This window comes from Endocarpon pusillum (genome assembly GCF_000464535.1).
Source record: "Endocarpon pusillum Z07020 unplaced genomic scaffold C698727, whole genome shotgun sequence".
NCBI classification, from domain to species: Eukaryota; Fungi; Ascomycota; class Eurotiomycetes; order Verrucariales; family Verrucariaceae; genus Endocarpon; species Endocarpon pusillum.
Genome location: NW_006913508.1, coordinates 199,014 through 212,207, shown reverse-complemented (window position 1 = coordinate 212,207; position 13,194 = coordinate 199,014). Strand labels below are relative to the sequence as shown.

General features: G+C 50.5%; 4 protein-coding genes across 4 annotated transcripts; 3 read left to right on the top strand and 1 right to left on the bottom strand.

Moving 5' to 3' along the window:
* Positions 1-1,290: 1,290 nt before the first annotated feature.
* Positions 1,291-2,980, top strand: EPUS_02270 (uncharacterized protein; the record flags this gene model as incomplete). The annotated part of the gene is made up of 2 exons (XM_007787753.1): positions 1,291-1,517; positions 1,567-2,980. The coding sequence occupies 2 exons, from the start codon at positions 1,291-1,293 to the stop codon at positions 2,978-2,980; spliced, it is 1,641 nt and encodes a 546-aa protein (XP_007785943.1).
* Positions 2,981-6,643: 3,663 nt separating this feature from the next.
* Positions 6,644-8,593, bottom strand: EPUS_02269 (uncharacterized protein; the record flags this gene model as incomplete). Its single annotated transcript, XM_007787752.1, has 2 exons — positions 6,644-8,129; positions 8,187-8,593. 2 exons carry the CDS (start codon positions 8,591-8,593, stop codon positions 6,644-6,646), a joined length of 1,893 nt encoding a protein of 630 aa, XP_007785942.1.
* Positions 8,594-9,080: 487 nt separating this feature from the next.
* EPUS_02268 (uncharacterized protein) lies at positions 9,081-10,015 on the top strand (the record flags this gene model as incomplete). Its single annotated transcript, XM_007787751.1, has 2 exons — positions 9,081-9,195; positions 9,243-10,015. 2 exons carry the CDS (start codon positions 9,081-9,083, stop codon positions 10,013-10,015), a joined length of 888 nt encoding a protein of 295 aa, XP_007785941.1.
* Positions 10,016-10,498: 483 nt separating this feature from the next.
* EPUS_02267 (uncharacterized protein) lies at positions 10,499-11,902 on the top strand (the record flags this gene model as incomplete). The annotated part of the gene is made up of 4 exons (XM_007787750.1): positions 10,499-10,648; positions 10,703-10,873; positions 10,920-11,276; positions 11,327-11,902. The coding sequence occupies 4 exons, from the start codon at positions 10,499-10,501 to the stop codon at positions 11,900-11,902; spliced, it is 1,254 nt and encodes a 417-aa protein (XP_007785940.1).
* Between the last annotated feature and the right edge of the window lie 1,292 nt (positions 11,903-13,194).

The following is a 13,194-nucleotide window of genomic DNA, read 5'->3' as shown; positions in this document are numbered from 1 at the left end:
CGTACATAGTAAGTATTGTTAGCGTGGATTAGTACTAGCTAGTTGCCGATAAAAGGGCCTGGCCGTCCCCAAAAGGGCAAGTACGTACTTAGCAGGAGAGACCCTCTTAAAATAATGCTAGGGGAGCCATCAAAGTGATGATGAGAGGGCTCATAACCTGATGAGGTGGATGAACTGAATTATCTATCCTGCAGATTCTATCTAAGGAGGAGCAGGCCAATCTAGTAGGGCGTGCGGAGTCACATGCCAATGGTCTTGGCACTGTGCTCTGCCACTGCCCTGCCGTCACATACCAAATTTCTCGCTTGGAGCCAACAATACTTATGCCTCCTACCGTAGTACGTTTTCCATAGCCGAATCTAATAGCTGTACTCGTGAGAGGCGCCTTTCAAACAGGGCCCTGTAACCTACTCCTCAATGCGCTCGCTACAGATCCCAAGGAGCTGTGGGTGCTACTCTGTTATTTTTGTCGTCGATCTAGTCGCGGCCCAACGTGTTGAGTCTACCTTTCTCAGCCTCGATCAGTCACCCACTCGACTCAACAATTATAGTCAATCTTTGATCTCCATCCAAGGGCTGTGCAAAGGTGGCATCTAGCTCAAACCATGTTCTGTTTCTTGAAACGACCAGGCCGCATCATTGCGGCCACCCAATGGTTTCCAACCCTTAAAAGCTCTGAACATACCGTCAAGCACGTGAGGTTGTTCGTCACCAGATGTTGAGAACGCCTGGTGCCTTTTCTCTTTCGAATAGCTGTAATGCGGACCTCATTCCTCCCAAATGCTGAACTCATTTTGTTTTGTCGTTTCCTCTTACGTAGTAGTCACGACTGTGGCCTTCGTGGTGGCTTTCTTCCCCACAAAACATCATGACCTCAAAAGGCTTCGCCCCTCCGACTAAACCACTTGAGTGTACCGATGGCGACCATTCTGGCCTGGCACGCAAGCGGATGCCTTGCAGATACCCACTTGAGCAGGTCAGCTCGATCGGTTCGACGCCCTAGCGGTCCTTTTGCGCTACCTCAGCCAATCGTGGTGCTGCTGGCTGTTGATCAGATCAGCAGCCGATTTCTTTGTAGGCTTGGCTTGTTTCAACGTCTTCATACCACCCTCTTCGTACCACCCAGGGGGTTGACACCTACTAATTAGTACCAGCTTCACTTGCTGCTCACCATCACTTATATATTACATTCTACCCTGATAATGCGCGTTGTAAATCCAGTGTCACCATATCGTTTCTGTCAGAAAACCCTCCCTCATAATATGCGCACTTCAGGCTTTTGGTTTGATCATGGCTCAGACTGGCAAGGCAATGTCGGCCCCAGCCTCTATGGAGGTCGGGATTATGGCGACTGACCGCACAATGGCCACGGGAGTGGATCGCCCTCCGAACTCTGAGGAATGGGAGCGCTTGCGACCTATCTTCACACATTACTACAAAGACTTCAAAAATGGCCAGGGGCTGCCATTAAGAAAAGTAAGGCGCATCATGGCTGACGAGTACGGCTTCTTTGCCACGTGAGTCCCTTGCTCACAACATATGACATCGCCGCTGATAAGAGTCTAGCGAGCGGATGTATAAGATTCGCGTGAAAGCATGGAAGCTACGAAAGAACTACTCGGAAAAGGACCGGCAGCCCATTATCCATATCATTGAAAATGGCAGTCCACACCAGGCCACCCCTGAATTAACCCAAATCAACGGTGATCCGGTCAAGATGACCAGAGTGCCGAGGTATCTTGACGGGCCGAAGCTGCACAGACGTCAGCGAAAGCGTTCTTCCAGCTTAGTCTCCCTGAAAGGCAACACGATCTTGGAGCACTTCGATTCTAACTCTAGCAACAATGCTGGAGACTCCTTGGGCGATAGAGATGACCAGGAAGAAGAAAAGGAGAACAACCCTCCGGATTATGCTCTTGCGCGAATCCTGGCCGCTCCTGACCATCTTAAGTACCTGCACGATATATTAGTCCACATCGATCGGTACTATCTCTCCTGTTTCCACGGCCAACACCGGCTATTCTCGCACCAAGCCCTCGATCCAGTAGGCGAGAGTGGTGTCGACACAGATGATGGATTCTCCGACCAGGGTCTGCTCCAGATCCATGATCCAGGGTACGCAGCAATCTCGTTGGCGAAATCTCATCAATATCGCGAGGCGAGAATCTTTCTGGGTGAAGCACAAGACAAACTCAAGTATCTCCTGAGAGCACAACATCCCACACTCCTGCCATTCATCCTTGAGATCATCTGCGAAGACTCGACCACGCCTGAATTCAATGTCTCGGAATGGTTCCGTCGATATGTCTGCGACCTGTGTGCCATCATCATGGGCCAGCAGCATTCTCTCACCATGATACTTCAGCTCCTGGGCATGGTTGAGTACAAGCTCGAAACCTGCGCCATGATCCTGAGCAAAATCCAAGCCATTCTCAGCGCAGAGTTCGGCGCCTCACAGTGGGAAGCTCGTCGCCCTGTCAAGGTCTTCTGTCGCGTCTTGCGTCATCTAGGTCGGTACGACGAGGTCGAGCAGATCTTACCCACCGCCATGGGGTTTGGTGGCGGTCTCGAAAAACCCACACAGTCCGAGTTACTTGGCCTGCTCTACGAGCTAGCGTGGTTGAGTGCACGGGGCCGTCACGACAACAATGCAGCCACCCAGCTCTTTGGGGAGATACTTCGGCTTACCGGGGGAGACGCCCGAACGGGCCAGATTTCTCATTTTCGCATCAAGGCTCTCAGGGGATTGGGCATTCTGGCTCGCGAAGAGGCGCGTCATGAGGTCAGTGAGCAATACTTCTCGGCTGCGTGGGAGGAGTCGAGAAGGGGTTTTGGTAGGAGGGATAGCAATACTGTTCGCATCGGGAGTGAACTGGAAGAGTCGTTGAGGGAGTTGGGGAGATTCAAGGAGGCGGACCAGCTGAAGCAAGAGCGAGATGAGCTGTTTGTAACGGAGGACGAGGAAGCTGTTGTGATTTGACGGTACTGTAGTTGCAATTGGCAGTGCGAAGCACGGTATCATGTCTGAACCAGAGAGCTATTTACTGTTACCTTGATGGCACTCTATCCCGCAGCGCACGTGCATGAGGGTTTGCAGGAGAATGAGGTGCTATCTTTCATGTTTGAAGCAATACTCTAAACGAGTCATCACCATGTCCACCGTCTCCGCTCTAGTACTATTTTCTGACACAACCGTGCACACCTTTCTCTGAGAAAGCCCAACCCACGACCCTTCATCTCCCTCCTAACCTTTCCGTCTTCCTACACAGTCTTGCTCGTCTTCTTCTCCGCCTCCTCCTCAAGCGGATGGGTTGGGTTACTTGACAAGCCCGCCGTCTGATCTTCCTTTTCCTCTCCCTCGCCCTTCTTCTCATCCATCTTGCCGGACCCGGCGGGCGTGTCTTGGGATTGAGCCCCGGTTTGGCGTTCTGGCTCCGGGGATTGACGACCGGCGTTGGGTGCGGACATTTTGGCTTGAGTTGGGCTCGGAAGACGGGGGAGTGGGGCCCTGCGTGGAGGTTTGGAGAGGGTGGATGGTGGGGTGGGCTGGTTGAGTTACTTTCGTGTTAGCTTTGAGGAAGGATGGTTAGGTGGATATTGGGGGAAAAGAGGGTTAGCTCTGGTTGAGAGGTGTACCTGATAGTTTGAAAGTCTTTGAGGGGAAGGAGGTGGTGGTATCTGGCTCGGATTCGGTAGGGGAGTTTGATGGATGTGGTTTGATTTCGAAAGTTAACAGATCCGAGTTGACAAGTTGAAGCCGCCCACCTTCTCTCATGCAAATTGCCCCACCATGGAATGACGTACTGTCGCAAACAAGCTACGATGCACCCCGCACCCGAATATTTCATTTCGCCTGACTCCACGGAGTAAAATAGTGCAGATAACACATTTCGAGCATGATCATGATCATGATAATGATAAGGAGCTATTGAATCCTATGAGTGCTCTCGAAATGACTCTATTCTTGTGCATCTGAGATTTCACAGGCCGGCTACGCTGTGCTGGTGCTCTGTCGCCTGTTTGGTCCCCACCTGTTCGGATTATTGATTTTGGTGCTAACCTGCTGGCACAGACCCAGGCACAAGACTGCATAGATATGGCATTGGGTAGATTCCGCCGTGTAACACAACCGAGGAGATGGTTGGGGGTAATGTTAATCTTTTTGCTGACGTTCTCCAATCCACAAATACTATACTCGATTCTATCCGCACCTCATTATCGTTGACCTCCGGATCTCAGCTTCCTCAAATACCAAATCACGCGATGTAAATAACAAAACCCGAAAATCTCCGCCTCTTCAGAACAGAAGTGCAATGGCCGTGCATGTCCACTCTGGTCACAGTTTCGTCAGGCCTGGGCTCGCGAAACCCATCGTTGCCCCTCGCACCAATTTGCACTCTGCACAACTCCTCCACTTCTCGACCTTAGTGACAACGAACCTGTACTCCGGGCAGAGCTTCAGTAGTTTGGACGGGCAATGGTCGGCTTGATGGAGTTCAAAGTGTCCACACTTGAGCTGTGTAAGGCGCTCGAGGCACATCTTGACTCGGCTTTGCGCGATGTAGGCTTGAGGCCGTGGAGGGTTGTCTCGTCTGAGTAAAGTGTTTGCCGTAATTGAATTCTGGGATTGCTACTTCAAAGATGATCTTTCTGTTGTTTTTTTGGACCGAGCACTCCTGCTCTCAACGCCTAGTCCTAGCCAGGCGCGTCGCAGACCTCGTCGAAGCGGTCAGTCGGAATAGAAGAGGGCTTGTTCATCGTCTGGCGATGGTGCTGCTCAAGAGTAAGGGACGCGACTGTGTAACAACGAGTCTCGGATGCAGGCAGGGTAAGCTTGATATTGCCCATGACAGGACTGATCTAGCGGTGTAGAGAAGGGGAACAGGAAAGGCAGCCAGAAGTCACAGGCGCGAAAAATTTGCCTGCGCCAGAGATCTACTCCACGCCCAGGGTGTCACTGGCACACTACGGCAATCAATCCATAAACTGGAGGGGTTGGATGGACTGTCCGCCACAAGCCCAAAAGCTTATTTAGCTTCGCATGCGCCCCCCAAACTCGGGCTCTGTTCGCCGCCAATGGGGGATTCAGGTGGCCAAAATCAGGCACGATCGAGGCACTGACCAGCCGACGGTTGGAGCATGACTGCCCGGTCACCTTATCCCCTCGGCTCCGGGGTGCGAACTGTTCCATACAGAAGCATGTCACTCCATCCATCGATTCGAGAAATAGGCTGTGCTCCGCCCCCATCCGATTGACAGGTACTCTGCTCCGAACCAAGACCGCGCATACCCAACCAGATTACCTCTGACTTATTGTGGACCCGGAACTCGTACAGGAAACCCTATGGCTGGTAGTTGGCGACGTTTCGCTCTGGATCGCATGATCAACTGATACATGCGCCGGAAAAGGCTCCCAGTGCTTTCTAACTAGAACCAAGATCGTGAAGTCCTACGCGTAGTCGAATGGAAACTACCAATCTACAAAGAAATATCCCCCAAGCTTCTCGACTGACAAACCTACCAACAACTCCAACCACGAGAATCTGATCCACATACACATTATATCGGTTCAATCCCCAACATCCAAACGTGCCAGCCTGGCTACCCTTTTCGTTGGCTGCATAAAGCACGGACGCAAGTATCCTGAACGGGACCAGAGGCATACATACCTCCACAAACCGCTACGATATCATCTAGGCTAGAATGGTTCCTTCCGAGAAAAAAAAAGGTGTCGAGTTCGTGTCCAAACTAGGTAGCTCCACCACGGCAGAGAAGTAGAAGGGCGTATCGAAAGTAAGTCAGTAAATATGATAGGGTAGATCAAGGAGCTCCCGTTCGAATATCCCGGTGAGAAATGGGTACCGCGGTTTTCTTGTTGGGCCAGGGGGGGAGTACCGCTCAAGCTGAACTCAAGGCTTCATAGTATAATGGGACAGCCTGGGTGTGGACTTGGACTGGTTGGGCGAAAGGGGGGTTTCCGTTGAGCAGCTAGGAGCCCAGCTGGCATCGCAACAGACAGGTATATAGGGAGCAGCAGGAAACGATTCAGCAGAACGTCATTAGCGCTCTATACTTTGCTCAACGTAATGCGTGTCAAGACAGCAAAGTAAAATTGTATGGTAGAAGAGGTCGATATGGGGAAGCGAGCACTGCACGTTCTCCCACTGCTAAACATTTACGCTGAATTAAACGTATCCATCCACACAAAAGGCCGCAAGCGACGAAGAAGCAAAGCAAAGCACGATGAGATTTACCTTCTGAGTGAAATATCCCAGCTGAGACACCGCAACGCGGCTATGGAACATCCCAGAGGAGAGCGAGTCCACGTTCCTCCTGGCCGGATCACTGATCACTTTTCATTTCCCAGCATAAGCGCGATCGACCTCCGTCCTGAACTTCTCGAGGATTTTCTTTCGCTGGAGCTTCTGCGCTGCGGTGACGAGACCCTGTTATCATTCACAAGCTCGTTAGCATTGTGTTCTCCCTTTTTAGTCGTTGCATGGCGAGTAAAACCAAAACAAAAGAGAGACCGAAATTGGAGATTTTTATTGGAAAGGGTGCGCAGGCATATAGAGCAATCGAATGTTGTTTTGGAAACAAATCCACATGAAATCAGTTGGTATATAGCTACCCTGGTTATCCATTAGCAGAATTCTGTTGGCGCCAGTAATCTTGGGCTGCCATTCAATTTCTTGTCATGGACGAGCGTCTCTAAACTACCACCCTTGATCCCATTCGATGCCGCCAATTTCTGCAGCGCGGGCTCCACCGGCACGATAATCGCGACGGGTTTATTCTTATCCTGCGCGGCGTAGACGCAGATATTGCCTACGACGGTGGCGGCGCGGTAGACGGACTCTAGTTTCTCGAGGGCAATGTACTCGCCATTGAGGGTCTTGACAAGGTTCTTCTTGCGGTCAATGATCTTGAGGTGGCCAGTGGCGTTAAATTGGCCGATATCGCCGGTCATAAACCAGCCATCCGCCGTGATGGAGTCTTTGGTTTCTTTTTCATTAGCGATGTAACCTTCGGTGACGGGGGCGCCGCGGATCCAGATCTCGCCTTGGGGCGGGTTGTTGGTGGAGAAGTAGCCTGCCTCGGGGAAGTCGACCAGCTTGATTTCGATAGAGCCGGGAATGTCGCCCAGCGCGTCTGGGTCCCAGGCCATGGGGTCTTGGAGCGCGCCCATAGCGCAGGTTTCGGTGAGGCCGTAGCCGGAGATCATGGGCGTGATTGCCAGCGAGATGAATTTCTGGGTGTCGTTGGCAATGGGACCGCCTCCGTTCATGCAGATACGGAGACGGCCGCCTGTGGCGTCCTTGAGTTTCTTAAAAACGATGTTGTCTAGTATACCGGCGCCCGGGAAACCTGTGTTCATCATGAATTGTTTTGCGGCCATAGCTCCCCAGAACATGTTGCGTACGACGATTGAGCCAGAATTGACCTTGGAGACTATGCCTTTCTTGACACTTTCCCATACTGCGGGAACACCAACCAGGATTGTTGGCTTGAACTCTCGGATATCTCCTTTACAATTTCGTACTGACGTATCTGAAAGAGTCTTCGGGCTACCGTAGCCCATAATACCACCCCAAAACAAACAGATGTTCTCAAAGACGAATTCCAAAATGTGAGCTTGAGGCAGGTAGGTCAGCAGCGATTCGCCAGGTGAGATGTATGGTCCCATGATTGTCTGTACGCCGGCCATGGCGGCAACTACACCCTTGTGCCTGATCAGTACACCTTTCGGAGGGCCGGTCGAGCCAGAAGTATACATAACGCAGGCGAGGTCTTCGGGTGAAGGAGGTACAGGGTCCACCATGTGGTTTTCGCCGGCTTGACGAAGCTCTTCGAAGCTCAACACTTTGAGGTCGGAATAGTCTGATCGGATCCTTTCGAGATCTTCCTTCTTGGGTTCTTCATTCACATTGTAAATCACGTATTTGATGGATTGGGCATCTTTCAGACAATTGCCCACGGTTTTCAATAGAGCAGCGTCCAGAAATATGGCCTTCGATTGGGTCTGAACCATAGAATGCCGTAGACCTTCCTCCCCTAATGTATCGTATGCAGTCACTATGGGCATCGACTGAGAGGCTGCAGCGTGAGCCATGCATAGCCAGTTCCCACTTCCGCGGCGTCAGTATAAGACAGGACCAAGAGCAGATTCGCACTGGGTCTCATACCTAGTCCCTCCAAAGAGATGCAATTTGTCGTCCTTCTCCATACCCAGATGTCTTAGACCAGAGCCGCATTGTAGTACCTGCTTTTCGTATTCAACATAGCTCATATAGTGATATCCGCTCAGCTCAAAATATGTCCATGCTTTATCAACTTCCTTCTCTTGTCCATCTACTACTTTCTTCACCTTCTTGTTCTCCGTATGAGTCTTGATGAGCTTCCTTGAGCCCAGGGCTTTCGCATTGCCAAATTTGTCGGCTGCTCTCCTGACATTGTCCCATATTGTCCCTACATCTTCAGATGGTCGAGTCACCAGTCCATCCTTGACAGACGGATGGCATCTGGGTATTGTCTCGCCCTTGACAGGTGTATAGCCAGGTCGCTCGACCGTGAAGGGGGGTTTTTTAGTCATTCTGGGTTGAAGTACATACTCTGCAGGGAGTCCCATGATTGCGGTGGGGGGTTTGGTTTTATGAGCCTAGGGAATACTTTGCAGAGAGATGTACGAGGAGCGAGATAACAGAGAAAGGTATTGCGGTATACGGAGTACGGCTTCAATGGTCAAGAGGGCTCTCCAAGTAGATAGCTGAAGACAAACTGTGACTCTGGGGTGATTATAGACACCGACGTAATAGGCAAGCTTGGGTCGCCTGAGATGCAGCCAAGAAACTCCAAGAAATTGCCTGACGCCTCGGCCCAAACTTGGTCAGATTGCTCGATCAGCTGATTTGTCCGGTCCTATCTCATAATACGCCCACCCCCTTCCTATCCAATCCGTGCCACAGACGGTTCCATGGGAAATTGACATAGCTACGTACGGCGTCGCTTATCGTATTCAGGCCAGAGTTGGTTGCTGCCTTGGCCTCGTGTTGGGTCATATGGGCCAGGGACCCACTCCAATGCCCTCATCCTCATGTGCCTCGGTTCAAGATGGGAGCAGAGGCCGAGAATACACAAGATGGCCCGAAGGCTTGAAAACTACACTAGGCGACGAGGTTGAAGACGCAGTAGAAGGTGCTTTGACTCCTGTATCTGCATATCTGTCCTTACTAATCGACTAGAAACATTCCTGCTCTTCACTAAGGAGATTCCTTCCCAAAGCCTAGGCTTCGTGGACTCTAAGGCGATTACTCTCGATATCGATGTTGGAAAGCGAACATTCATGGTTCAGCAGTCTCCTGGAATCCTTCACTCAAATCGTGCTGCTGGTACCACTGGTGCCGTGTTATGGAAGATCACACCACTGGTTGCAAATTGGCTTTCTTCCACCGAATGTTTTCTCTGGCAACTAGGCTGGCTTCGATCTGACTCAACAATTGTAGAACTGGGGTGTGGTATTTCAGGGCTCATTCCTTGCGCTATGGCACCCTTGCTACCTTCTGGAGTCTACGTACTGACAGACCAAGCCTATGTGATGAAGCTACTTCATCATAACGTATTTGCAAATCAGAAGCAGCAATCTCTAGGGAGGTCCACTCGTGAGGAATTACAGATTCAACCATTCACATTCGATTGGGAAACGGATGCGGCGTCCAACATCAGTACACTTCTAGGCAAAGACAAGGAGGTTGATCTGATTTTGGCATGCGACTGTATCTACAATGAATATCTCATCCGTCCTTTTGTTAGCACATGTGCATCGCTTTGTGCTCTGCGGTCATCTAGCTCACAACGGACGGTGCTATTGATTGCTCAGCAGCTACGCTCAGAAGATGTGCTGCAGATGTGGCTGGATGAAATGTTGAAGTCTTTCTTGATATTCAGGGTGCCAGACAGACTTCTGCCAGAAGAGCTGAGAAACGGCTATGCAATACACATAGCGATTGTCAGGTAGGTTCGACGCTTTGTGCAGGACGGCACAGACAGTGCAAGGAAGAATGAATATAGTCAACATAGCACCTAGGCATGCAAAGTCCAAGTGGAAGCTGTTTGAAGTCTGATATTGCCAAGACATGTGAAACTCCGTGAGCATCTTGACTTGAGTGAAAGCGATATTTTTGCTGATGAGCCTGAATTGAAACACCGCAAAAGATTGTCTGCGGTAACTATCGGCCCTTTTCTGCACTCCACAAAGCAATTTGTGCTGCCATGCAACAATCACTACTGAGCGGAGGCTCACTGTTTTGATTCTACAATATTCTCGGCGCTGCAACACTTCGAGTGAGAGAATAAGATGTTCGGTAACAGTTACATGAAAGGCTGGCAAGCCGTTCCGATCGTTATACCTTTGTTTCTCTTCGCCTGCATCGGAACGATATGGTACTTCTCATTTCATCACTTCAAAGATCGCCCGCGTTATCAAGACTTCAGTTCTCCAATGAACTCCTCATCTCGGCAGTCGTCGCAGCATTCAAGAAGCTCCGAAGTGATCATATCTGGGCCTCAAGATTCCGATCACCTTATTCACCTGGTTGACATTCCTCCGCTTCCTGCGGCGTATCGCAACAGACGTCATCAGGACGGTCCAGTAAGTTGCATGAATTACTATCCCAGCGCTCACCTAATGCTCACTCTGAACCAGGCGCCAAATGCTGCTTTGCGAGCACAGCGTAGCAAAGACACTCTGAACTCGACTCAGGGAAGTTGCGGGTCCAATCGCGAAGGTCACCAAGGCACCAGTGACGGGCCGGTCAGCTCAAACGGAGGGGAGACACCAGTGCCGCAGCGCCCACAGTCCTATGTCATCGACTTTGTAATCATACTGCTCTGTTCGTCCAAATTACTTCTAACGTTACTAGGGAACTCCACCTCCAATACCTGCTGCACACTTACACACTCCAGTCTCATCTATTAATTCATTTGAGAGGCCAACACCGCTTTCTCCGATGAACGCTCTACTATCTGGCAAGAAGCAAAGACCGGCCTTGCATCTGGATCTGGACTCACAGCGTGCTCATAGCAGCCCTCTATCTCGCATGGTAGCGGCCCGTGGCTCTGTCAATGACTTCAGTACCACTTTGATGAATGAGCAGTCCCGGGCGTTAACTCCAACTCCTTCCTCTAGTACTGCCGAGTGGCCAGTAATGGGTGCGTCCCTCCAGCCGAGCAAACAACCAGAGGCCTCAAATGAGCCCAAGAAGATTTTCGTCGTAAAGGTCTGTCCCCTTACTCCCGAAGCTTCACGTCTGCTAAGCAACCCTAATAGAACCCAAATTTCATCTTCCCCAGCATCAAGCGTGAGCCTAATCCCTTAGCGGCACCAGATGTCACAACAAATGGCCATGCTGAAGAAGTCGATGATCAAGCATCTACCACTACGAACAAATCCTATCTTCACTCCATTCGCTCATTCATGCGTGCTCATCCCACACCAACCAGTATTCACAGCCCAGCAGAGTCAGACTTATCTCAGCGACAGCAGCGATTGCGCCGATCCATCTCAGGACCAAGCCTTTACACGGGCGAACACCGCTTCTCAGAATGGTCTGTCACAGAAAGTGATGTCTATCGCAACGCCTCAGCTATCCGTCACCCACTAATCGATCACCCGGATCTAGAGAAAGGTTTCCAGCGACCCAAAGAATGGGGAGAGAAGACACCAGATCTGATTGAGGCAGAGCTCATCAGTAGGCAAATGAGGGCAACCGATAGACTGAGAGCAGAGGGAAGGGGGAAATTCCAAGAGTTGAAGGGAAAAGAAGATGGAGACAAAGTTGGTTGTGTTGATGGTTCTCAAAATGAACATGTTAAGTGGCTGGACGGACATACCAACATGTTCTAAGTAGAACAAGGTGAACAATGTGCACAAGTGGAGACTTTGTCTAAGGTAAGGGGGGAATCAACGGAGAGACTGCAAATTGCAAGAGCTTCATTGTGCTTACGAGTTGTGGAAGAGAATGAGCACAAAATATCTCTGGCAAAGCACCAACGGAGTGCAAGCGAATAGCTATGGTGCTCACAAGGTAGCGTTCTTCAGGACTAGTCAAGTCAGTCAAAAGAATAGAACCCAGAAAATCAATTCGGTTCAGTTCAACGCAATGTTGCTGACACTGAAAATACGAGATTAAGAGGCGCATCTCCATATTAAAATCGTACATGGACTACTCTTGAGCTTTTGATACTGTCAGTTTATACCATCTCTCTCCCAATCTCCGTATTCATCACAGAATGGATGTATATTCCTTCCCACCTCCAGCGTGTTCCCCGAATGGGCCTAAAGTACTCAAATCAAGGCATTGGGTCCTCCTTCCCAGTACTTGCGGCCTACGCCTCTGATGGGAATCGCTGCCAGCTGCACCGACCACCGTTTGGCGTGTTTCAGAGTTTCACCCAGACTTGACAACCAGATCTATCTCAGCCTGGCACTATTTGTGTCTTGACAGCATTTATTGTTGGCCAACTCGCGAGCATTCATTGTGATAGACATACGGCTCATGCGGCTCCAAATGGTCTTGAAGCTGACCAGTCTACATAGCTGATGGCGAACGCAGTTAGCCAGCAGCTGATCACCTCTGCCAGAAATGAGAGCGATAGATTGGAATCGAGCTCAAACATCGCCTCGCCGCTCACTACTGCTGCACGATAAACCGTCATTGAGAGCAGTCATGGATTGCACAAGACAGGGGGTGGAGCAGATACTTGACCATTTTCATGACATGAATGTTGACATGTTACCCGTTGATAAAGATTTACTTCTTGTTATAGCCTTCTGACGTTCAACTTAAGGCGCACAGCAGTCCTCTCTCTAGGTGACGGTTTCCTTGCTTTTCTCTCCATCACATGGAGCCACAGAGGTAATGCTGTGCTTCAGCATTGGGCCAATCACGTGGGAAATTGAAACATCCTTTAGGCGATACAAGGCGCCAGGTAATAAAGACAGAAGGTATTAGCCCAAACGGTAAGCATGGAGGTGAGTCCGTCCAACCAGCAACTGCTTCAAGTAGTGACCAAGCCTCATAGTCATTGCTAAGCTTCAGGGTAAGTATAAGAGCCAGGGCTCAAGGGACGACAGATGAGCCCAAGGTACGGATCGGCCCTTCAAATCGGATCTCTTCGTTACCGCACGCAACTACG